This window comes from Clarias gariepinus, chromosome 1 (genome assembly GCF_024256425.1).
Source record: "Clarias gariepinus isolate MV-2021 ecotype Netherlands chromosome 1, CGAR_prim_01v2, whole genome shotgun sequence".
NCBI lineage: Eukaryota > Metazoa > Chordata > Actinopteri > Siluriformes > Clariidae > Clarias > Clarias gariepinus.
Window position 1 is genome coordinate 11,233,906 of NC_071100.1, and position 27,141 is coordinate 11,261,046.

Below are 27,141 nucleotides of genomic sequence, written 5' to 3' on the forward strand. Positions count from 1 at the left end.
TCTGTCACATACCTATCAATTTAAATCTTACTATAACAGAAACGAAAGTTAAACTCTGTTCCTGTTCACTCTGTGTGGATTAGTTTCATTTCTGGTTTTAGTTTTGAGAACAGTCATGTGTTTCTTTCTGGTTTGCAAGTTAAAACAGGTGAGTCACTTTTTCAGACACACCTGTTTTTCACACAGCCTTTGTGGACTGAACAAAGAAGTGTAAGCCTTCTACAGTATGTAAGCTGTGTGTGCGTTTCTTTCTCAGTAAAATGGCAGAAGCAAATATTCCAGTGGCACCGCTTCAGGTCAGTTGTTCGGTCTGTCTGCATCTACTCAAAGATCCAGTTACTCTTCCCTGTGGACACAGGGTCTGTAGGATCTGTAGTATTCGCTGTTTAGATCAGGAGAATCAGAAGGGAGTCTATAGCTGCCCTCAATGTAAACTCCAAGCTTTCACTCCAAGGAACGTTATGAGTAACACTGCTCTGGATGAAGTAACAGAGAATCTACTTAAAACAACTTTTCAATTTTCTTCTCCTGTTTTCTGTAAAACTCACAATTTGTTTAACAAGCACAATCCATTCGGAGTCTCCAGACGACAACAAGAGCAGATCTGCTTTCAGCATAACAAACTGCTGGATGTTTACTGTCGCACTGACCAGCAGAGTATCTGCATGTCGTGTACCATGGATCAACATAAAGGACACGATACAGTATCAGCTGCAGAAGCACAAGCTGAGATACAGGTAACCAGTGCTGGAAAGTAATTAATTTCATTGTTACAGTACTTAAATGCATATTTTACATATCTGTAGTTTACTTAAGCAGTTTTATTAGTGGATGTTTTTGCAATGGTAATATTTCCACCTGCTGTCTATTACTGTATGTGTAATTGTGTCATTTGTCTTTCCTTTGTGAAACGCATTATCAGCGAGAGAGAAAGACAGCCTAGGACCTTGTTATTCTCCTGTCTCCATTCTCACTTCTGTCATGTCATGCAGATTTACATTTTCTCTTTTCCTTTTTTTTTATGTTAGCTGTCGCACACCTGTTTTCATTCTGTCAAGAACTAACCTGGAGTGACCAGAAGACGTAGCTTTAGCGGTTAGCCCTTTGTTGCGTGAATGGTAAACCCAAACGCGGAAGAACACGAGTAGGCAGGATAATCACGCTATTTAGTCTAAGGACTCTCACGAATCGGGAGTAAGGGAAAGACACAATCTAACCCGCGTCCTATAAATACACACTCAATCAGGAAATTAATCCAAGAAGGTGAGTACTCACGGTTTGGAGAATTCCGACGTGGCATCGGCGACTCAATGACTGAGCGAGGTGCTATGGTTTGTTTACCTCTTTTATACTTCCTGGTTCGCGACCGCTTACCTTCCGGGTCCTAGTGCTGGTCGCGTTCCGAATGTGCATGACAGTACCCCCCTGTCCAGGACCGGCTCCAGACGGTCCTGAGGTGGAGGATACCCTGTGACGGTAGTCCCGGATGAGCTTGGGGTCGAGGATGAACCGTGCTGGAACCCAAGATCGCTCCTCGGGGCCGTAGCCTTTCCAATCGACCAGGTACTGGGTGCCTCTGCCCCGAGGCTGCGAATCAAGGATCCGTCGCACGGTGTAGGCGGGACCGCCGTCAATGATTCGGGGAGGAGGAGCAGGGGGGGTGGGTGGAACCATAGGTGAAGTGGTGAAGGGTTTTAGTTGCGAGATTTGGAAGACCGGGTGGATCTGGAGCGCCGCAGGCAGCTGGAGCCGGTAGGTGACAGGGTTGATCTGCAGATTAATGCGGTATGGTCCGATGAATCGTGGTGAAAGTTTCCGGGATTCTGTGTGGAGATGGAGATTCTTGGTTGAAAGCCAGACCTTGTCACCTACTTTAAACAACCGTGCCGGAGGGTGTCGACGGCGGTGTTGGGTGATGTAACTGGCGTTGGTGCGCTGGATGTTCCGGTTGGCTTGCTCCCATAGCCGTCGACACCTACGGACCAACTGTTGGGCCTAGGGTACGTCAACCTCCGGTTCCTGATGGGCGAACATCGGAGGCTGGAAACCATAGCATACCTCAAATGGGCTTAAGTTGGTAGCTGAGGAGACGTGAAGGTTGTGGGACAGTTCTGCCCAGGTGAGGTAGCATTGACGGCGGTCCCGGCGGAGCGCTGGTGGTCGGACACAAAGCATCGCAGATAATGCTCCAGTTGTTGGTTGGTCCGTTCCGTCTGACCATTAGTCTGGGGGTGGTAACCGGAGGACAGACTAGTGGTGGAGTTGATCAGACGGCAGAAGGCCTTCCAGAACCGGGCGGTGAACTGGGGCCCTCTGTCCGAGACGATGTCTTTGGGGAACCCATGCAGGCGGACTACGTGTTCCAGTATCAGCTCAGCGGTGTCCTTAGCTGATGGGAGTCCGGCGAGGGCCACCAGGTTAGCTGCTTTGGAGAATCGGTCGACCATCGTGAGGATAGTATTCTTCACTTCGGAAACCAGCAGGCCCGTGATGAAATCCAAGGCGATGTGCGTCCAGGGCCGGCGAGGAACGGAAAGAGGTTGGAGCTCTCCGGGGGTTGGTCGATTGGTGTCCTTAGCCCTGGCGCACACCGGGCACGCCTGAACGAACTCCTCAATGTCTCTCTTCATGGAGGGCCACCAGAACGGTCGTCTCACGAACTGTAAAGTTCTTCTGTTTCCCGGGTGTCCGTCGACGGGCGAAGAGTGACCCCATGGGAGGACCTCAGCTCGTGGTGGTTGGGGGACGAAGAGTCGTTCAGGCGGCGCACCTGCCGGCCCGGCCTCCGCAGCCTGAGCCTGGCGAACCCTTGTTTCAAGATCCCACTGGAGGGGTGCGACGATACGTGAGGTTGGCAGGACAGGCACGGGGTCCGCCCGGGGGACGTCTTCCTCCTGTTGTCGTGATAGGGCGTCAGCCTTGGTGTTCTTGGACCCCGGGCGGTATGACAGATGGAAGTTAAACTGTTCGAAGAATAATGCCCACCGTGCCTGTCGTGGATTCAGCTGTTTGAGGTTCCGGAGGTGATGAGGTTCTGATGATCCGTCCAGACGACGAATGTCTCACCGGCGCCCTGGAGCCAGTGACGCCATTTCTCCAAGGCCCACTTTATGCCCAACAGCTCGCGGTCCCCTACCTCGTATCGCTGCTGAGTGGGATAAAATTTTTTGGAGAAGAAGCCACATGGGTGTAGCTTCTGGTCTGGACCTCGTTGGGAGAGAAGAGCGCCAGCGCCCACATCCGACGCGTCCAACTCCACAACGAATGGTTGGTTGGCATTAGGATGATAGAGAATAGGGCGGCGGTGGTGAATCGGTGGCAGAGTTCTCTGAAGGCCGTGATGGCAGCAGGAGTGAGTTGGAAGGGGTGAGATGCGGGCCTGGTCAGATTGGTCAATGGTGCTGCAACTGTCCTGTAGCCCCGGATAAAGCGGCGGTAGAAGTTCGCAAACCCGAGAAACCGTTAAAGCTGTTTGAGCGTCCTGGTTAGAGGCCAATGACGCACAGCATCTAGTTTCTGCGAGTCCATGGCCACACCCTGGGGCGAGATGACAAAACCCAGGAACTGCAGCAGCCACGGGTAGCCGAGGATGATGGGAGGCGATGAGATGGAGGTGAGGTGAAGTTGGAGCTGTTCCTGGTGTTGGTCGATTATGAATGTGATTGGTTGGGTCTGGTGAGTGATAAGGGCTGAATGAGAGGGGCCGACCATCTACTGAAGTGATTTGAACTGGCTGGGATAACGCCTCGATCTTCATCCCCTTCATCTGATCGATACGGAGGGCGAGCTGGATCATCCCCTCCAGGGTGGCAGGAAGCTCTCGCCCGGCGAGCTCGTCTTTTATGCGTGGAGCCAGTCCCTTGTAGACGGATGTCCGGAGCGCGGCATCTCCCCAGTCGGTCTGCACAGCGAGGGTCTGGAATTCAGCTGCGTAGCGGCTCACGGACGATCCTCCCTGCCGCAGATGGTAGAGTTTGGTGTCCGTCTCCACCTCGCCCGCTGGGTGTTCGAAAGTGAGTCTGAGTTGGCGGGTAAACTCATTATATGAGTGCGCGGTGTCTGTATCCGCCCGGAGAACTGCCGTGGCCCACTCAGCTGCCTGCCCGGATAGCAACGAGACCAGAAGCGCGATGCGTAGCCAATCGGTGGAGTACCTGGTGGCATTAAACTCGCTGTTAAAAACACATTACACTTTCCGTCCGTGCCATCCCATTTATCCGGAAGTGCCAGAAATACATCAGAAGGGGGGGGGGGGGGGTTGGTGCGCAAGGCCGCGACGTCTTGGAGGTCCCGGCGCAGATTAGCGATCTCCCCGGTTAGCGTGTTGATGAGCTTGGCGTGCTGATCTACCACATCGCAGAGGTGCGCGTAATCTGCTGGGTTCACCGCGGAAGGCTCAGTCATTCTGTCAAGAACTAACCTGGAGTGACCAGAAGACGTAGCTTTAGCGGTTAGCCCTTTGTTGCGTGAATGGTAAACCCAAACGCGGAACAACACGAGTAGGCAGGATAATCACGCTATTTAGTCTAAGGACTCTCACGAATGGGGAGTAAGGGAAAGACACAATCTAACCCGCGTCCTATAAATACACACTCGATTAGGAAATTAAACCAAGAAGGTGAGTACTCACGGTTTGGAGAATTCCGACATGGCATCGGCGACTCAATGACTGAGCGAGGTGCTATGGTTTGTTTACCTCTTTTATACTTCCTGGTTCGCTGGTATGTTTTCTGACTTCCTTGTAACATTCCCACCAGATGCTCTAAGAAGCGCATGTCATTACTCTACTTTCTTATTGAGACCATGAATTTGTATGAGGCCAACAATCCTTACTGTGCTAGCTACACCAATGTTATTAAATAACTTATGATTTTGTCATTAAATTATGGTTTTGCTACTGAATTCTGTACCCTGGATATGTGCCTCCATAAATGGATTGCAAGAACTTGTCAAAGAATTGAGCTCACTGCTCAGTATTGTAACTACCATCGGACCTACATGACCTCATGGATTTGACCAGTCAAGTTGATGCTTGGTTCTGATCTAGGAAAAAAGAAAGCAACAAAGTTCACAGGCAAATTAACCCTCCATTTTCTCCTAACACTTCCAGTGCCCCATGTCACATGGAAGTTAGGTGCTCTAAAGGTTCAAAAACAAGACATATTCTTTAGTCAGCTTACAACTATACCGGTTATCCTTGTGTATTATGTAACTCTTGAGTGACTCTGGAGCAGACCAGAGCCTTATCCATTCCACCACTGTAAAAAATTTCCAGCAACAATGTGGACCTTAAACTGTTTATAGCAAGACTTTCCCCTTACTCATCCCATAATTGTTCAGTTCCATTACTACCCGGCACTACATGAAAGAGAAACCGAGAACTAACATATTACAGAGTTTTTGGCACCCGGTATAATTTATCCATTGTCTTCTCCCTTTCCATTGTCTTGTGCAACAAACAGACAAATATTTATGCCCTCAATTATCAAGATCTCATTTAAAATACAATTAAACAGCGTTATCCATTATCACTCTTGTCTACTGCTTTTGAATGTTGACAAGAAGCTAAATTAGACCTCTGCAATGTCTGACATCTTGGAAAATAATTCTTACATTAAAGCTGAGAAATGCAAATTTTACCAAAATTTACTAAGGTCCTTCACATGTGCAGGTCAGGGAGCTCAGTGTGGATGATGCACTTGCATTTGCACAACTCTCTGTAGAGGTTATTTGTTCTGCACGATGCTGTTCCCAAACCAGGTTGTATTGTTTTCCATCAGGAATAAATTGTTCTTAGCACATTGGAAGGCAGCAAAAATCACCAGAGGCATTTTGGAAGATGTATGTTGTAAAATCATTCTGGTATTAAAAAATAAATAAGTAAATAAAACTGTTAAAAATTAATCACAATCCACAACATACATGTTGATGATGAGTAAATGTAAACATCTGACCACAGCTGTATTGTTTTCTTCCCAAATTGTTATAATGAAGTTTGATGCACATTATTGTATAGTATGTCGTTGCATGCTGTAGCATTACAATTTCCTTTTAATGGAAGTAGGAGGCCCAAACCTTTTCCAGTATTATTTAGTGGAATGCTTTACAGAAAGGGAGCTCCATGAAGTATTTGATGAAGATCATGGTGTGTTAAGAAATAAGAAGAAATCGAGTCCAGTGTTTCCACTAAACACTTTAGGTATAAACTTAAAGGGCAGCTGAATCCAGGCCTCCATACCCTACTGTGCATCAGTACCTGACCTCATTAATGAATTCCCCATGCTCCAAAATCTTGTGGAATGTTTTCTGGTAGAATAGAGGTTATGCCATTGTCACAGTCCCACAAGGTCTGAACTGAAAAACATCATATCTGTATCTCATCTTTAACATTAATGGACAAATGAGATGGCTGAGGGTGATTAACGTTCTGCATTTTGTGTAGGTGCAGTTGTTGCAGATGCAGGATAAATCCAAGCAGTGTATCCAGAACAGAGAGAATGAGCTTCAGAAAGTAAAAAGTGCCGTGGAGTCTTACAAGGTTAGTTTGTATATGAAATGGTGGTTTTAGAATCAGTCACATAAAAAAAAAATGAAACAAATGAGAAAGTCTTTGTGTCTCCTAACAGCAATCTTCACAAGCAGCTATACAGGAAGGTGACAGATTCTTTGCTGAGCTGATCAAATCCATGGAGAGAAGACACTATGAGCTGACATGCCTGATAAAATCTCAAGAGTCTGCTGCAGTAAGTCAGGCTGAGGAAATCATGAAGGAACTGGAGCAGGAGATTGCAGAGTTGAGGAGGAGAGACGCTCAGATGCTGGAGCTCTTACACACAGAGACTCCTGTGCATTTCCTTCAGGTAACTGTAATGTGTTATGATTACATAAATACAATCACTCACAGCCTTGTAAATATCACAATAATAAAATGGTTATGCTACAGTACTTTAATAAGATCTCTAAAGAATGAGAAATTTAAATATCTCTAATAAATGCCTAAAAAGGTCTTAAATGTCTAAAATTGTCTTAAATTTGCACTATAATTGAAGTTTATTTTACAACTAGGAATTATATGGACTAATGGATTATAAGTTTAATATACTCTTAAAGGTCCTACACATTATATTTTTCATTAAATTTTAATATGATCTTTAGGGTCCTAATGAAAAGTTTGTATTATACGTTAATTAAAAATTCAAAAGGATTGTGTAAAAAAAACACTACTTTTACCTGGTAAAAACTAGCTCTGTTCTCAGCAACCTGTTTCAGTACATGCTAATTTAAATGCTCATGGCCTCTGCTGAGCCCGCATCCCCCCCCCCCCGTTCTGTGGGGCGTGACACGTCGGGTATAGCGACGGAAGTGTAGTCCAGTGCGGGCAATGCTTTGGACTGCATTACCCACAAAGCATTGCCACAACGCAGTGCTTTGTGGGTAATGCAGGCCAAACTGGAAAACTATGGATTATAGAGCCCGAGCCTGTTTTCTTCAGTCGTTTTTGGTTTGATTTAAGTACGGAACCTACGCGGAAGATTGTAATATCGCCTGACAACGCAGAAATTAAAAGAATGGACATGCATCGACCCGTTTGTCTTTCTCATCACTGCATGTGCATGAATTAACGGGCTGTTGCGCTGCCGCGAGCAACAACAACAAAAGCGGAGAAACTTACTGAGAGAGATACGGACGCGATGTGTTTACTGATGTGTTTACATGACTTCTTAATCTTCGACAGACATCATTATAAACCATATAACGTTACAAAGGTAAGCATAATATAGTTTTCCGACTACGTACACAGTTTGCAACTAGACAATCACCTTAATGCATTGTTTATTATAAACGGGCGATTAGGAATTATATAGAGACGGATGTACACAGAGAAGAAGCCATAACCATGTTCTATGAGAGTATAAGTTAACTTACACTGCGCATTCATCGTGATTATTAGAAAAGGCGATCTGCAAAGAGTCATAGTAAAATAAATCACACTCACCGAGCCTGGTGAAGATGAAGCAGGAACACGAAGCGTTAGTACAGATCCGATTTTTAGGAGCTGCTTCCTAGTAAAACCTGCTTTATATTGACCCTCGTTTATAAAGCAGTCTGGTGAAAAATGAGTAGTGCAAACATGAACGCATTTAGGTAGATCGGCGGGGACGTTAGCTTTAAAAACTAAATTCAGCCACTGCGTCCTCAGTGGCTCAGATACCTAACCCTAGGTAGGTACCCTAGGTCACTAACCCTAGGTAGCGAATGACGACTGCTGTGTTCGCTATTACACCCAACAACTGTACACAACACTCGCTTAGGCGTCATTTTGCTCCAGCGGCGAAAAACAATGGCCGACAGCGTCTTCTCACTCGGGGCGGGTCTTTGCTAAAACACCAGTGTCAATCAACTTGTGTAGGAGCGTCCTCTGTCAGTTTGGCGTCACATCGACAGGCTTTTGCGATTGGCCTGATTTCAGAAGGGGGATGTTACTGTAATAAACGAAAAGAAAACCACTGGGCGGCTCTTTATCATCGTAGAGTGGTTGTGTACGCACTCTCCTAACACACAGTTTAGTCCAAACAGCTTAAAATAGTGCATGTAGTGCTGTATGACCCCTTTAATATTTCTGATACATTTCAATCAAAAGTTTTGAGAATGAAGTAATTACACTTATTAGTGTCAAGAACTATAATCATCACTCATTCCAAGATAGTATTTTTTATGATTAACAACAATAACTTAAAAATCGAGTAAACTGTCCAGTGCAAAGTAGGAGTGCTCATGGGAAATCTGTAACATCAGAGAAAAGAAGCAAGGACACACTGCTGTGAGAATGGACAAGAAGCATCTAGTACACTCCTTACATATTCTGGTAAGTGAGCACAAGTTAGTTCATGAGTTCAGAGCTCAGAGTTCGCTCTGAGTCCAGTACTGTTCCAGTCATGTTTTACAGCATAAAAGACAGGCAGAAGACAATATACAGTAGCTAGTCTATGTTAAATTACCAGGATAATGCTGCATATGGTAGCTTTGTTAAAAAAATAGGAACCCAACACTGCTTTTTACTCAAGTTAAAGTCTTAAGGACATGCTTTACATTTTATTTAAGGTACAAAAGTTATTGAATTTTTAAATTATTTTTAAGTAATTTAATTTGCTATTTATAAAATGTGCTAGTCCATGTTTGCCTGACAAACCTTCAAATGTGAAGGCTTAAAAAATAAGGACAAAGGTCAGTGCTATTATAGACGCTATATTATAGAAACAATAGCTAGTGAAGTGAAAAGGTGGAGCTGAGTATAACAAGTTTGTGTACGGATACCTGCTTTATTTATACTAATACATCAGACTTTATTAGACTAAAACAGATTTTTTTCTGCGTGTGTGTGAAACATGTTATAAATTTTAATACGTCTTTCACAGCACCGACACAATTAAGAAGTTGAATGATGATAAACCAGAGGAGGTAAATATCAGTCATTTTTTATATGTTACGGGAGTGTATTAAATGTGTAACTATTAAATCAAAGATGCCAACATATTAGTTTGGCTAACGCAAGTTTCACCTTGTTGCACCTTGATTTTGACTGTTTGAGTGCATTGGCCAGGGAGCACTTACTGAACTTGTAAATTTAGCAAAACCAATAATCCTGATGCAAATCTTTTTTAAACGGGCTATGTACAGTGCAAAACAAAATATAGTTGAAAAAGTACATTTTATTTCGGAATTTAGTTTAAAAAGTAAAGTTTGCATATATTCTAGATTAAGTGTAAAATTACATACTTCAAGCTTTTCCTTTGTTGTTTTTGAAGGTTACAGCTCATAAAAATAAAAAAATAGTAATCTGGTATATTAAAATATTATAATATTTTATAAGATTAATTAAAGAATAATTTACAATACAGAAAATCTGAACTATTATCTAAATTTATGCTCTCAATATTTGTTCTGGACCTTTAGCACAAAATATTGAATCAGTGAAGCTTGACATGGAGGCAATCAGTCTGTGGCACTGCTGAGGCATTACTGAAGACCAAGTTTCATTGATAGTTGCCCTCAGCTCGTCTGTATTGTTGAGGTCGGGTGTTCCTCATCTTTCTATTGACATTATCCCATAGATTCTCCATAGGGTCCAGGTGTGGTGAGTTGTGTGGCCAGTCAAGTACAGTACCATCATGGTCAGCAAACAGGTAGTGGTAGTTTTCAAGATAGCGCCGGTAAGGTCAGCTGCCGTCACGACTGCTCCGACCTATCTTGCTTTGTTTTCGTCTTTTAAGCTATCTTTCAGCTTATCTTTCTTAACTTTAAACCGGCTAATTCATCATCATTGAGTACATTAGGTATGATAAAGACACTCTTGTTTCTATTGGTATACAATGTTCTCACAATTCAACGCTTTTAACTCCGGATCTGAGCTGGCCGAGCGAGATCCTGAGGGAGAACAAAGGACGCGACGCGAAGCGGCGGCCATGAGGGGAAACGAGCCGGCGTCAGGAACAGGCTGAGAGCCCGTGCACACCGCACACTTCTGCCTAGCATCCTGCTCGCCAACGTCCAGTCACTGGAAAACAAACTCAATGACCTCAGGGCCAGGATAAAGTTTCAGAGAGACATTCGGGACTGCAATCTCCTTTGCTTCACCGAGACATGGCTGAACCCAGCAATGCCGGACCACGCCATCCAGCCGGCCATGTTCTTCTCGGTTCACCGCATGGACAGGACACGGGGAAGTCAAGGGGAGGTGGCGTGTGTTTAATGGTGAACAACAGCTGGTGCAACAGCGCGAGCGTTGTTCCTCTTAGACACTCCTGCACACCCAACCTGGAACTACTGTCCATCATGTGCCACCTTTTTTATCTACCTCGGGAGTTTACATCAGTCAGAATCAGTGCCGCCTATATTCCACTACAAGCGGACACAAACACTGCCTTATGCGAGCTGCATGAGGCACTCACACAGCACCAGACACAACACCGGGATGCTGCGCTAATAGTAGCGGGGGACCTTAACAGTGCCAACCTCAAACGCGCAGCGCCGACCTTTTATCAACATATAACCTGCCCCACCAGGGGTGAAAGGACACTGGACTACCGTTACACTACAGTCATGGACGGCTACAAGGCACAATCTCGTCCACTGTTTGGTAAATCCGACCATGCCGCCATCTTCCTCATGCCTAAATACAAACAAAGGCTGAAACATGAAGTTTCGGTTCAGAGGGAGGTCGCGCGCTGGATGGACCAATCGGTGGCTGCGTTACAGGACGCACTTGATGACGCAGACTGGGACATGTTCAGTAACAGCTCCGATGATGACGTCAGTGTGTTTTTGGAAACGGTTGTGGGATTCATTGGCAAACTAGTGGATGATACTGTGGAGAAAAAGAATATCTGAACGTTTCCTAACCAGAAGCCGTGGGTGGATAAAAACATCCTCGATGAGATCTCGCACTGCTGCCTACGACACGGGACTTACATTGGGTGACATGGAACCATACAAGGCTGCGTCATACAGCGTCCGGAAGGCGGTGAAGGAGGCGAAGCAGCGCTATGGGAGGAAACTAGAGTCACAACTCCAACAGAGTGACTCTAGGAGCCTGTGGCAGGGACTGAAGACAATAACGGATTATAAAGCATCAACATCCGGTATGACGAACGCGAACGTGACTCTGGCAGACAAGCTGAACACTTTCAGTGCTCAATTCAAGGCTGCAGCTAAAGACGCTAGCGATGGTAATGCTAGCAGCGCTAACAGCTGCAGGCAGGAAGACATTGCCAGCACCGGAAGCGCGTTCATCATCACCGAGCATGACGTGAGGAGAGCCTTCAAGAGAGTTAATCCCAGGAAAGCAGCAGGACCAGACGGCATTCCAGGTCATATCCTCAGAGCCTGTGCAGACCAGCTAACACCTGTTTTCACTGAGATATTCAACCTCTCTTTATCTCAGTTGGTGATCCCCACATGCTTCAAAGAATCCATTATTGTTCCTGTCCCAAAGAGACCTCATCCTGCTTCTCTCAATGACTATCGCCCTGTAGCCCTCACCTCAGTAGTGAAGTGCTTTGAACGCCTGGTCAGAGACTTCATCGTTTCTTTATTACCAGACACACTGGACCCACTACAGTTCACTCACCGTCCAAACTGTTCTACTGATGATGCTATCTTTCATCTCCTCCTCTTCTCCTATTTGAGTTCAAGATGGCGCCGAGTATGGCTGCCTCGTCGCGAGCTCCCTCAAGCAATAGTGGTTTTTGGTATCTAATTCTATTTTTATTTTATTTTATTACTAGTAACACGTTATGTCTTTTTGTTTACGACCGCCAAACATTACTGGATATAAGAGCAGGACTTTCTTACCGTTTTCCGGAGTTCAAGTTTTGGAACACAGATCCTCCATTCACAAATCCCCCATTCATCTCGTCCGAGACGCCTTTGTCCTGGATCCCTGGAACCTGCAAACGCCGGCATAGAGGTAGAAGATCCGGCGTTTTGGTTCGACTGAGACGGCGCAGTAACAGACCACCGCTCCCCAGCTTATTACTAGCAAACGTACAGTCTCTGGAGAACAAGCTTTGTGAACTTCGGGCACGAATCTCCTTCCAGCGGGAGACACGGGACTGCTGCGTGATCTGCCTTACAGAAACCTGGTTGTCGGACAAGATACCGGTCTCCGCGATTCAGCTACCAGGATTCTTCGTGCACCGCGCAGACAGGTCGCGGGAGCTAACTGGGAAAAGCAAAGGCGGCGGCGTGTGCTTCATGATCAACAACTCCTGGTGTGATTATGCAAACGTGCACCCGATAAAGTCTTTTTGCTCACCGGACCTGAAGTTTCTGATGCTTATGTGCCGTCCATTCTGGCTACCGAGGGAATTTTCAGCAGTCATTATTACGGCTGTTTATATTCCCCCACAAGCCGACACTGACCGAGCACACGGGGAACTGTACAGCGCGATCAGCAGTCAGGAAACCGCACACCCAGAGGCAGTGTTTATTACGACTGGAGACTTTAACAAAGCCAACTTAAGGAAAGTTTTACCAAAACTCCATCAACACATTCAGTTCAACACACGAGGAGAGCGGCTGCTCGACCACTGTTACACTTCCTTCCGGAATGCGTACAAAGCCCTCCCCCGCGCCCCTTTCGGCCAATCAGATCATCGCTCTATTCTGCTTCTGCCTGCCTATAGGCAGAAGCTGAAACAGGAAGCTCCAACCCTAAGGGCGGTGCACTGTTGGTCGGACCAATCAGATTCGATGTTACAGGACTGTTTTGATAACGTGGACTGGGAAATGTTTCGAATGGCTGCAGACAGCATTGATGAATACGCAGACTCAGTCTGTGGATTTATCAGGAAATGTGTAGATGACGTTGTCCCATCCAAAACAGTAAAAATTTATCCAAACCAGAAACCATGGATAAACAGTGATGTTCGCATGGCACTGGCAGCACGGAACTCTGCCTTTGCCTCTGCTAACACATTGGAATATAAACACGCCACCTATCAACTTCAGAAGACTATTAAGTCTGCGAAACGTGAGTACAGGGACAAAGTGAAACAACAATTTGATGATCCTAGAAGAATGTGGCAGGGACTGAATACAATTATGGACTTCAGAGAGAAAACCAGCACACCGCAGACCACGGCCTCTATGTGTGAGGATCTAAACGTATTTTACGCTAGATTCGACACAGGAAACAATACGAGACTGCCCAGCGAACGCATCATGGATGACGTAAGTGCGCACACGGTGTCTGAAGAGGATGTAAGGAAGTGCTTCAGACAGGTAAACGCACGCAAAGCCGCTGGTCCTGACGGAATCCCCGGCCGTGTCCTTAAATCATGCGCAGCTCAGCTGGCTGGAGTGTTCATGAACATCTTCAACCTCTCCCTCTCTCTGTCTGTAGTCCCAGCCTGCTTCAAGATGGCCACCATCGTCCCTGTACCCAAATCCTCCACCATCACATCCCTGAACGACTGGCGACCAGTAGCCCTGACCCCCATCGTGAGCAAATGCTTCAAAAGGCTGGTCAGGAACTTCATCTGCTCTGCGCTGCCGGACTCACTGGACCCTCTACAATTTGCATACCGCCACAACAGGTCCACTGATGACGCCATAGCCCTGACTCTACATACTGCCCTCATCCACCTGGAGAAGAAAGATACGTATGTGAGAATGCTGCTAGTAGATTATAGCTCTGCATTCAACACCATCGTTCCCTCAAAGCTGGACAGGAAACTACAAGATCTAGGATTGAGCAGCTCTCTCTGCAGCTGGGTTCTCAACTTCCTGTCCGACAGACGCCAGATGGTCAGACTGGGCAGTATCACCTCATCCCCCGTCACAATGAACACGGGTGCTCCACAAGGGTGTGTACTGAGTCCTCTACTGTACTCACTCTACACTTACGACTGCACGGCCACTAGCAGCTCCAACATCGTTGTGAAGTTTGCAGACGACACAACAGTGGTGGGTCTTATCACCAACGGTGATGAGACAGCATACAGGGATGAGGTCAGTGCCCTGACACATTGGTGCCAGGAGAATCATCTCTGCCTCAATGTCGGTAAGACCAAAGAGTTGATAGTGGACTTCCGGAGGTGTAGGGGCGCACATTCCCCCATCATCATCAACGGCGCTGCTGTGGAGAGAGTGAGCAGCTTCCGCTTCCTGGGTGTCCAAAGAGGCTCTCACATGGTCAGTTCATACTGACAAAACAGTGAAGAAGGCGCAGCAGCGACTCTTCTTTCTAGACTAAAAAGACTAAAAAGATTTGGCATGAGCCCCCGCATACTTAGGTCCTTCTACCGCTGTGCCATCGAGAGCATCCTCGCTGGATCCATCACGACCTGGTACGGCAACAGCACCGCCTACAACCGCAAAGCTCTGCAGAGAGTGGTGCGGTGTTCCGAAAGGATAATTGGAGGTGAGCTTCCCTCCCTCCAGGACATCTACAGGAAGCGGTGCCTAAGGAAAGCGAGGAGGATCATCAAAGACTCCAGTCACCCCAGTAACCACCTATTTAAACTGCTCCCGTCAGGCAGGAGGTATGGAAGCATCCGGTCCCGAACCAGCAGGCTGAGGGACAGCTTCTATCATCAGGCCATCAGACTACTGAACACTGACCAATAGGTCTCCACTTGTCACTTTCACAATGTCATTTTACAGTCACTAAGCCACTTTATGCACTCCACACTGCACATAATTGCCTTTTGCACAACAATCATTGCGGTCATTCCTTATACATTATACACAGGTAAACACTCCCACAATCGTGTGTGTATGGGTATATACATGTATGCATATGTGTGTATGTGCATATGTAGATATATGTATATATATGTATGTGTATATATATATACATAGACGTGTATATGTGTGTATATTCTGTATGTGTAGATGTGTATACTTATGCTCACTTTTTTTTTTTTTTATAAATTATATATATATATTTTTTTTAATAACACTTGCACAATATTTTACTTCTGTATTATCCATATGTATATTTATTCTTATAATTGTACACCACTATTGCTTGTGTAGCTTGCACATAAGAATTTCACTCACGTGTACTGTACCAGTGTACCAGTAACGTGATGTGACAATAAAAGCGACTTGACTTGACTTGACATCACTTACTCACTTGGACACTAGAAGGGGGAATTATGTTAAAATGCTCTTCATCGACTACAGCTCAGCATTCAATACCATAATTCCCTTCACACTCACCACCAAGCTGGAGCACCTGGGACTTAGCTCATTTCTGTGCCAGTGGATCTTTAATTTCCTGACTGGCAGACCACAGGCAGTAAGGATGGGTGGACATGTCTCAGCCTCCACCACTCTCAGCACTATAGCCCCCCAGGGTTGTGTTCTGAGCCCCCTGCTGTACTCTTTGTACACCTATGTTGACTTTATACTTAAAACACATGTTTGTTTTGGATTAAACACATTGGACCAACATCAGCAGATATCATGGCACCCCAAAACATCACAGACTGTGGAAACTTCACGCTGGACTTATGTGCTTCTCCATTCTTACTCCAGACTCAGGGAGCTTGATTTCCGAATGAAATAAAAATGTATTTTGGACCACTGAGAAATGGTCCAGTCCTTTTTTTTATCCTTAAATTGCTACTAGGGATGCAATACATATATCCCAGTTCTTGAAGATGTCTGTGCATGGTGGATCTTGATGATCTCTGACTCCAGGTTCACTCCACTCCTTGTGAAAATTTTCCAAGTTCTTAAATCAGTGTTGCTTAACAATTTTCTCACCCTGTGGTCATCCCTGTTCCCTGTGTACCTTTTTCTACCATACTTTTCCCTTCCAGTCAACTTTAAGTGAATATACTTCTATAGAGGTCCATAGACCTGTGGCTTTACTTTCCTTGTGAAGGGTGGTGTTAATCATCCTCTGGGCAAGTGTCATGTCGGAAGTCTTCCCCATGCATGTACAGACCAAGAGCTATGCAGTATTTATAATTGATGTATATTAATTTATTTAAATACAAAATTTTATATTCTAATATTTTAAGATTTTTGCTGTAAACTGTAATCATAAAAGTTAAAACAAAAAAGGCTTGTAATATTTCTCTTTACATATACTGTAATTAATTTAGAAAATTATCTTTTTCAAAATATTTTCCTAGATTTTCAATTAACTGACATTAAAAGTAATTATAGTTGTCATTACTATGTCAATAAAATAGGGTGATTATTTTTATACAAGGGGTGTTTAAGTCAAACTCGGACTAACCATGCAAAATTATTGTGAAATATGTCAATTTTTTAAGAACAGTTTTATTAACAACTTAATTGAATCAACTCAAAGTCATAAACACAAGCACTTAAACATACTACTGTCAAAACTATAATTTGATCCTCTCCATGACTTTCAACTGAAGAGGATTATAAAAATAATAATCTACATAAATATTAATTATTCATAATTAAATAATTTCATTTAATAGTACTGTAGTTTTGTATGACTGTAGCATGTAGGTGAAGACATCAAATGAAATAAAAAAAATAAAACCTTAAAAGCTGTGCTTGAACTGTTCTTTTAGCCATTGCGAAAATGCGAAGAGCACAAAAAATTACGGAAACTTGCGTTAGCTTATAAGCAGCATGTTACAATGTTGAATGCTGATTGGCTAAATACTTTTATTATTTTATAAGTGATCATACATAGAGTTTTAATATTTTATTTTCATGACAAATATTACATAATAAACAGCTTTATTAATCTGAAGGGGATGATACAGGGATGGTAATTTTACAAAGGGGATGGTTTTTGTACTTTTTTTTTCATCAAGGGGGTGCCACCCCCCTCCCACTCCCCCAAATCAAGCCCTGTATATATTAGTCCAAAAAGTATGCAAACAGAAGTACTATTTTACCAGGCTGGCAGCCTTTATACAGTAGTAAAAGTCACACTTGTACTTACTTGTATACTATTATTCCATTTTTAGGTGCCAGCTTATGGGATGGCAGTGTAAGCCCTGCGGATTTCTTGCCTCATCAAGAAATTACAATCATTATTAAGTGAAGCATGGTACCTTTGGTCATGGATATTCAGGGTCCTGTCTATATTTAGACTGTCATTGCTTCTTTAAAACCTCAGAAGGTCTGTGCACACATTTGTATGCAGAACACTGAGGAGTGTGAAGGTGTGCAATCTTTTTAAATGTAAAATGTGTGACTTATTAGATTCTAATACAAATGTCTACTTTTCACATATTAACTGTATAATGTCTGTGGCAGAAGTATTGTTTAAGAGACTGTTTACTCATAGGATCAATTTAGCTCACTGTTTTTATGATCTTGTTTGTCATTTGCAAAGTAAAACAGGTTGGGATTAGATGTCATGTCCTGTCAAATTTGGTAAATAAATATATAATACAAATTTTAATGTTTGTGTGTGTGCTGTTGCTTTGACTATAATTTGGTGTCATTAGGCTTACATCAATTAAAATACTTCTTAAGTAAAGGGTAAATGCAGGTAAAAAATTAAGTGTAACATAAATTATGTGATAGACCAGATAATTTAAATTCTGTTAAAATACAGTTAAAACTTGGATTGCAAGCATAAGTCGTTCTGAAAGTGCACCTTTAATCTAGTGCCTTTCTATATTAAAGCAAATTTTTTACAGCATTTTTAAGAGTTTTTCTTCATGTGTTCCATTGTTGCAGTACAGTCACTACACTTGGACACAAAATGAAATAAAGAAAAAAATGCTTTATACGCGCTCATACACATCGTTGACATGTTGACTATACAAGTGATGCACTCACACTGAGACTGAGCATAAAGGAAGTTTACCCACAATCCCACACAGAAAGAAGTACCATTGGCGCAGTTGCGATCTCATGACGCTTATCAGACAAAGCACATGCGTTCTACTCATATGTCAAGGCCTCGCTCATTTATCAAGTTAAAATTTAATTTAAACATTGTTGCTCATCACTCGTATAGTCAACATCCATGCGTGCATGTACTGTACTTTACTAATGTAGCAATCCAAGTTTCCACTGATTTAATTAAATGCAGCACATTTGTTTGTTAAATAATAGTATAGTTCATATACATTTTCACTTAGGGTTACCATCCTATTAACTTGTGATTTTTATTACATTTACTCAATTTTATGTTGTTGTAATAGTTACTAGCTATTCAGGTCTACTCATATTTAACTGACTTATACATAATGAATAAAATATGTTTATATGTTTATAATTATATATATATATATATTTTTTTAATGTTTTGCCAAAAAAAGAGCAAACCACAGATTAGTTATATTTGTAATGCAATAGCAAATAATGTGTATTTAATCAAAATAGCAGAAATGAATTAAAATTTATAAGATATGTTTGTTGATTTTTATTTTTTATTTTTTTTTAAGGCCAGTAATTATCCTGTTCCATGTGTCTTCCATGTGCATGTCATCCATGCTCATCCAAAGTTTTGGTTTCTTACCTCTATATAGAATTTTCAGTCTGTCTCAGCTGCCCTTGGATTTGCAGGTTTGCGCACCATCACATACAGTGCTCCCACTGCTTTTGATCAACTACTGAAGACCCTGTCTTTAGTGAAAGAGCAACTAGAAACATACATCACAACTGAGTTTGGGAAGGTAGCAAATCAAGGTAACCTGTACTTCTCAACTGTCTTTTATCTTCGGACTATCTGTGATTGTCGCAAATTACATTTAGCGCAATAAGGCTGTTACTAAGCAAAATAAGGTATAATGTAAATACAGTGTAGTGTTGTTTACAAGATAAAGAAGTTCTCGGGTACTCACATTTAGGGCCATGTAAACACGTTAATCTTGTTAGTGGCACTTATAATATATATATAACAAATACAAATTTTTCAGTGTCGGCACTGTTGGCGTCAACCAGTTTAAATGGCTGGGGATACAATGCACAGGAAAAAAATCATATGAATCATCTTGGAGGCTATTTTGTGTGCTGCCTTTCGAGGCTGCTGCCTGTACTTTCCATGTGCGACATATGAAATCCTATTTACTACCATCTATATAAATACTGTTTTCCTCATGAATTTGGTGATATTAAGTTCTATATTCATTAAACAGTTACTTTCTACTTATACATATATATGTCTACATCCCACAGATGCGCCTTTTTCTTTTGCATCTGATTCTCTAAGGTCATTTACATTTGCAGACTTGGCAAGGAGTTCTAGTGGATTTGCATTCAAAAAGAATGGTAAGTTTTACAAATAATTTTGATCTTTCTAAATAAAAAAACAACTACTTCACAAGTAATTTTGATCTTTCTGACTATTTGACAATAGCCTTAAAAATTACCGCCAACACAAAACAAGAAATATTAAAAATAACTCTGGAGATGTTAACTGATAACTTTGGAGATGTTATTTTAGTACTGAACCTAAAGTATTAAAAAAAAAAAAACATCATAGATTTGTTGTAATCATATTTACCTTTTAAAGTCAAATTTTTATTTAGCTGGTTCTGGGTTTGTAATATTTGAATTAACACAAAGAAAGAAGAAATCAACAGTATTTAGAATAGATAAAGCATATTAAAACCCCAAAAACTCTTTCTTATTGTTTGTTTGTTTTTGTCTGTCTGTCAAGACTCATCTTTTTCCTGGGCTAATGATAGGACAACAGTCTTTGGTGCCAAATCAACAGCTTTCCAAAATGAGAAGGAAGACCATAATGGCAGTGTTCAACAAATGTCCCTATCTAATGTATGTTCACATTTATATAACTATATTAATTAAACCCCCAACTTGTGTGTATCCAGGGTCATGTAAAAAAAAAGGTACAAACATAGGCATATGGGAGCACAAATCCTGTTTTTGTTTCCATTTTGAGAAATGTTCTGCAGCCCACGAAGAAAGGGCGCATATGCTCGGTCAGTCATAGTGATCTTTTCCATGGGTTACTACAGAGATTTGATTAAGGGGGAGAGATACCAAGTGCTTTATAGACAATAATCTGCGCCTTACTGAAGCTCTGTCTCCAAAGGACAAAGGTGCTAGGGACAAACTGTGGCCTTTTCTCAAAAAGGCGAGGGAAGAAGGCAAGAAGGCATCATAGTACGGTACATACGGTACACACATCTTTCTGCATACATTTAATGGTATAATTCTAGAGAATCTAACTTATTATATTGGTAGGTAGTTAATTCTACTGGTTAAATTGGATAGTTCTGTTTTTATTATGCAATGTGTATGGCTTTAATTCTAACCCTTTAAATAAAGACATAAATATGGACATTACTAGTAAGTTCCAAATTTTACAATCAAAATACCAGAGTGCTTATATTGCATTATGTGGTGACTTCAACGTATGTCTGGATGAATCTATAGATCGTTTTCTACCAAGTTCACAGTCTCACAAAATTATTTCGATTCTGATGTATCATTGACTGACACATGGCATTTCTTTAATCCAGACATTAAAGACTATACTTGGCAAAATAAAGGACAATCTCTTAGATCTAGAATCATTTTTTTTTTGTTAATTTCTTTTATGGTTTTACAGTTTGCCACGAAACTATCTCACATCTATGCCCCTTTATCTGATCATAAAGTCATTGTGTTAAAGGTAAAATCTTTCCAGGACTTTAAGGATGAAAGGGGATATTGGAAATTTAACAATTAGCTTCTTGAAGATGAAACTTTCAATACTACCATACGGGAAATAGCTAAAGAACGTTTTGTCATTGAGACAAAAAATTATAAAAATTAAATGGAAGATATAAAATGATCTAAAGAATTACTCTAAGAATTTAAAGGAAACCAATTTACTGAACAAACTGAAATTGTTGATGAGTTTAGAAACTCTAATGCCTGAGGAAGAGACAGAATTAACTAGTATACGAATTGAACTTGATTCAAGATATTTGGAATTGGCAAAAGGTGCCTTTATTAAGGGTTATGTTAAATGACTTGTGAGTGGTGAGAAGAACTATTAGCTATTTTTTTTTGCTCTAGAAAAGAAAAATTATAAAAGAAAACTGTTGCCCTCTCTCCTAATAAATGGTGCACCTTGCACAGACCCAGTATAAATCTCATGTTCCATCTCCGCCTTTGATGAGAATTTATACAAGTCTCATTTTAATCAAAATGGGTGTTCTGAATTTTTTAAAAAAGGTAATAAGTTCGTCCTGGTCATCACTGAGAAGGAGAAATCAGACTGTAAGGCAGACTTATCACTTTTCGAAATAACTGATGCTGTCTTATCAATTAAAAAGCTTAAGTCACCTGGTAATGGCGGTCTATCTTTAGAATTCTATCAGCACTTTTGGGATGTGATTAAATTGCTTATTTCTAATTTTTAATGATTAATTAGTGTATAAATAAGAAATATATAATTGCATTTATGAAGCAGGTAGTCATTTGTTTAATACCTAAGCCAAACTACTAAGGATCTCTTACTTATTGAAAATTGACATCCAATGACACTTTTAAATATTGACTATAAAATTCTAGCTTTAGTTTTCACCATAAGACTTAAAAAATACTTAACTCTGTGATTGGAGAACCTCAGACAGGCTTTATGAAAGGAAATAACATCAGTAATAACATTAGGCTCGTTTTAGATCTACTGGACTATGCACACTTATTTGATGTTGACTCCATTATTGCTTTTTTAGATTTTTTCAAAGCATTTAACACAATCGAACAGTTTTTTTTTTGTTTTGTTTTTTTCATTGCAGTCTCTTAAACTTTTTGGTTTTGGTGATGCATTTATTAACATAGTCAGCCTATTCTATAATGACAAACAGCTCTGTTATACTACTGTACAGTCTAGTACCTAAAGAGGTTCAGTTTAGAATGAGGAGTCAGACAGGGCTGTACAATATCTCCCTTCCTTTTTCCATTAGTGGTGATGCTGTCTCGTGATATTCAGAATAATACTATTTTTAAAGCATATTTTTTTAAGGCATCAGGATTTTTGATAGCTAGATCTCACAGATAGAGAAAATCTCACAGTTAGCAGATGACAACAATTTGTTGAAGGATAAATCTCAAGTATCATATGACTTATCTGTGATTAACCAATTCTCTATAGCCTTTGGATTATCTCTTAATGTTGGTAAACGTGAAATTATGCCCCTTCACTCTTGCAATGACACCACAATTGCAAATATACCTGTTCAAAATACTGTTAAATATTTGGGCATTTAATTTTCAAAAGATGTGGCTGAGAGACAACAACTAAATTTTTCACACAGGCTGAAAATAATATCTACTGTATGTTATAATTGGTTACAAGAAGATTTGTCTATTTTTTCGAAGAATACTCCTTTCTATAGCAGAAGGATCATCCCACCTTGTGTACCTGGCCCTATCTTTATATGTTAACATTAATAATTGCAGGGAGATAAATAAAATGATCTTTAATTTCATTTGGAAAAATAGATCACAAAAATAAAACAGTCAATTCTTGCAAATAAGAAAACAGGGGAATGACTTGAAGTATTAGACATAATCTCAACCATGTGTTTAAGATAAATTGGTTAAAAAATGTCTAATAAACCTTTAAACATCTTTATGTTTTTTTTTATACCATCTCACATTTTTAGTAAAATTAGTGGGTTAAAACTTTTGCTCTCTTGTGATTTTTCACCATGCAGATTTCCTATTAAACTGTCTTAATTCCACCAGCAAGCGCTGTTAGCCTGGAAAATCTGCAGACGATTCAGGTTTTGTTTTTGCATATGAACAGTTTATGAGCAAATTAGATTTTCCTCTTCCATTTAGAGAATACAAATCAGTTATTAATTCTATTCCAAGTGGCTTATTACAACTTTTTAAATCTCATCTTAGTTCATGTGAAATAGCAACTACGTGTGATGAACCAGTCAGTGGAGGTGTTCACTTAAGACCAATAACTTCCTTCTGATTTTTCCTTCTCAGTTGACATTTAAGTCTGATGAAGAAGATATGGAGAAGGTTCTTTTCAATCAGAAGGTAACACTGTTCAAACAGAATCAGGATGATGGCCAGTGGAAGCATCATGGAGATGGTGATCTAAAGATCCTTTCAGTGAAAAAGCACTACCAGGTCCTGATGATGTGTGACAGGATCTTAAATATGTATGTTAACCACTTTATCACCAAGGACATTGAGATAAAGTTTTTAAACATATCGGCACACACACTTTTTTGGACAGCTATCAACTATGCAGGTAAGAATATTAAAAGATATTAGATTATTATTTGAATAGCCAGTATTGTTCTTTACTCTGTTGTCAAGAATTGAAAAAAAAATCTGCCTTGTTCTTTTTAACCAAACAGAGAGCATCGCTAAGGTGGAACAGCTTGCTGCCAAATTCACAACACCTGAATCTGCTGAATCCTTTAGGAAAATCTTTACAGATTGTCAGAGGTGCATGTCTCACTTTAATTTAGTGTTCTGGTATTCAATAAGGTCAGGGGTATTAACTCATAATGGTGATACATTATACAAATCTAATGTCCAGAAAAATCACTTATTAGACCTACAGTATACGCATCAACACATATTTCTGTTTTACTGGAATTAATAAATAAAATTCAGTTCAACTCAATTTTATTTGTATAACACTTTAAACAATTGACATTGTCTCAAAGCAGCTTTACACAATTACAATAACTTTTTTGTTTGAAATGTTAATGTGTATGAATTGAAATGATACGATGATAATAGGAAGAAAGAAAGAAAAATCTATTTCCAAAAATGCGTCAAAAGTAGTATTTTAAAATCAACACGAAATTTCACAGGGAGTCAATGCAGTGTGGATAAGATTTGATGATGTGCTCGTATCTTGATGTCATACATTGCCTTTACAGTAGGTCATCACAAACCACACATTTTGGTGTGTGTGTGTGTGTGTGTGTGTGTGTGTGTGTGTGTATTCAGGCAGTCTATATGGATTGCTGCACACAACCACACTGTAAACCCGAATTAGTTGGCAAAACTCAAAAAATTTGATGTAATCCGTTACATCGAATTTTTAAGTAATGATCTTTTCAGTTTTAAGTAAATGAAACAATGAGTTTTTGAGTTTGTTGTACTCATTCATATTAATCATTCTTTACTTTCATTATTGAGTAGCCTAACTCATCCTATTTAACAGTAATTATACATTTTTTTTAGTTGTTGCAAATCATATAAGTTGTTGTTGGTCTTTCGGCTGCTCTTGGAAATGGGTCGCTACAACAGACAACCCAGTGCGCACAAAAGCTTGGCGAAGGTTTTACGCCAGATGCCCTTCCTGACACAACCCTCCCATTGTATAGGGGCTTGAGACAGGCACTTTAACCAGTTGTTAGGAATCGAACCCAGGTCTTTCGCATGGCAGGCGAAATACCTACCACTGAGCCACCAGTGCCCCATTGCCCTGATGACGTCAGATACAAAATCGCTAGTCTGAAAGATTTTAAGTTGGTAAAACTTTAAGGTGACAGTTACTGTTACTTAAGTACTTAAAAGATACTTAAAATATCAAATTTGTTCGGCTAACTTAAAAAGTGTAATTTCTACAAACTCATATATACCAAAAGGTTCTAAATACTCATCAAGGTCTATTAATTTATACCAATTTTAATTATTTAAGTTAACAGTACTCAATATGTTTAATTACTTTGAGCATTAGAGTTTACAGTGCACATAGGAGGCATAATTCAATCCTCTATGAGGTTGGTGGCCACTTGTGCCCTCTGGAACTGCCTGATCCATCGTTTTGCCCTACTTCATGTTAGAGTGTACCCTTGGAGCCCTCTTATAGCTCATTTCTGCTGAGGATGACCCCAAGTAGTTTGCTAAAAAAAATCATAAAGATTTTGCCACAAACATAAAAGTGTTTTTTTTGCTTTGTTTTATTTTGAACACTATTTGCCATGCATATATGCCATGCTAAACTGCAACACTGATGTGAATCATAAAAGGACACATTAAGGTGGCTTTATGGCAGATTTCCGGGCTCTGCGTAAGAAGTGTTTTCTTAATGGCTTTATATCAAAATCTTTGTGAGGAGGGTAAACCTGCCCTTTACTTTTACTGCCATTAATGACTAGTACAGTTGTTTATTTTATACCTCTGTAAGCTGCTAACTGATTATTTCTTTTTAAATCTCCAAATGGCAGGTTACACACATCATCCATTTTAAAACACCCCATTTCAAAATGACAGCTTTGCCTTCAACTGTGTTTCTATCTTTGCTAACAATTTACTGTTGCAACAATAACTCATTTATTATTCATTGGCAAGGCATCATTAAACATCATCATGTTGCCAGATTACAAACTTAATAGAGCTGGTTCATTAAGTTTTGGTGTGTTTGTGTGATGTTGAACAAGGGTAACAAGTATTTGTGTTCCATTTCTTATAATAAAAAATCTGCTTTACATTATTTAGTTTTAACTCTTATTTAAGACTTTATTCAAAATATTCTGATGAATAATATCAGGTAATAAAAAGAGAAACAGTTTCAATCATTTTCATTTAAGTTGATGGTCATTTAAAATAAATTAAATAAGCTCTCATATCATTCCATTTAATCAATTTATTTAATCATTTATTTTAGGATGATGATGTAACTAAGAAGAATATCTTGGTTGGAAGAGTATCTACAAGGACAAGTTGTAGGATGAGAATTTTGAAGTGTGCCTAACAGGACCTCTACTGTTCATGGCCATTTGTGGAAGACACACAAACACCTTGAAGAAGTCCCATCATTCGGACATTTAATATGTTACCTTTGGGTTAGTCAAAAATATGGTGAAGGAAATTAAAGGGCTGGGATCTGATAAATACAGATGTTTTCTCTATATAAATGTTTGAAATGTATAAAAGTATATTACAAATTATGAATGTATAAAAGTGTAATAAATTTAAGTTATTTTAAAGACGATACAAGTGATGTTACGCCATTAAAATGTCATTTATGATTTTGTTTAATCTTTTTATCCTAAGAAAACAAACAAGACAAGTGATGTTTACCCTGTTTTAATAATATCCACTATACAATAGACTCTACCATTCAATTTAATTTAATTATATTAGTAATGTAACAATATGCGTTGTTGCAAACAGCTTTTTAAAGATTCAAATTCTGTAAATAAATAAAAAAAAATGTAAAAAAAAAATATACCTTCATCAATTTGTCATATAGGGAGAGAGTAAAATCCTGGTAAACCTCATATGGAATGCTGCCATTGTAAGCTTATTGACATTGTTATCTTTACTTTACAATGAAGGTAAAATAAAAGTAAAAAAAAAAGAATCTTTAATGTCTGATTGTATTTTTTTTTTAAAAGCCAGGTAGATACATCCGAATCACAATACATTAAAACCCTGGAAAACTTTATAACTGTTATTGCCCTTGGCGATGAGACTTGAACAGTTTATGGACAGTGAATGCTTTATATATAGCTGAGCATTGGCCTGAGTTACCATGTGCTTCTGCAGCAGCAAACAACCCCCCCCCCCCCCCCCCCCCCCCACACACACACACACACAAAACGAGAGGGAGAAAGAAAGAGGGACAGAGAGAGAGTGTGTGTGTGAACCAGCACGGTTCACACACACTCTCGATTTGATGATGTTTATGATGTGATGATGAGATTTGCAAAGCCTTTGACATTTGACATTGAGGAA

General features: G+C 40.6%; 1 protein-coding gene across 1 annotated transcript; it reads left to right on the forward strand.

Annotated features, from left to right (window-relative positions):
• The first annotated feature begins 125 nt into the window (after positions 1 to 125).
• On the forward strand, positions 126 to 26,691 carry LOC128522556 (E3 ubiquitin-protein ligase TRIM17-like). The gene is made up of 9 exons (XM_053495615.1): positions 126 to 737; positions 6,443 to 6,538; positions 6,627 to 6,860; positions 18,990 to 19,149; positions 19,639 to 19,731; positions 20,123 to 20,238; positions 23,419 to 23,689; positions 23,799 to 23,889; positions 26,069 to 26,691. The coding sequence occupies exons 1-9, from the start codon at positions 261 to 263 to the stop codon at positions 26,079 to 26,081; spliced, it is 1,551 nt and encodes a 516-aa protein (XP_053351590.1). The 5' UTR covers positions 126 to 260; the 3' UTR covers positions 26,082 to 26,691.
• The last annotated feature ends 450 nt before the right edge of the window (positions 26,692 to 27,141 follow it).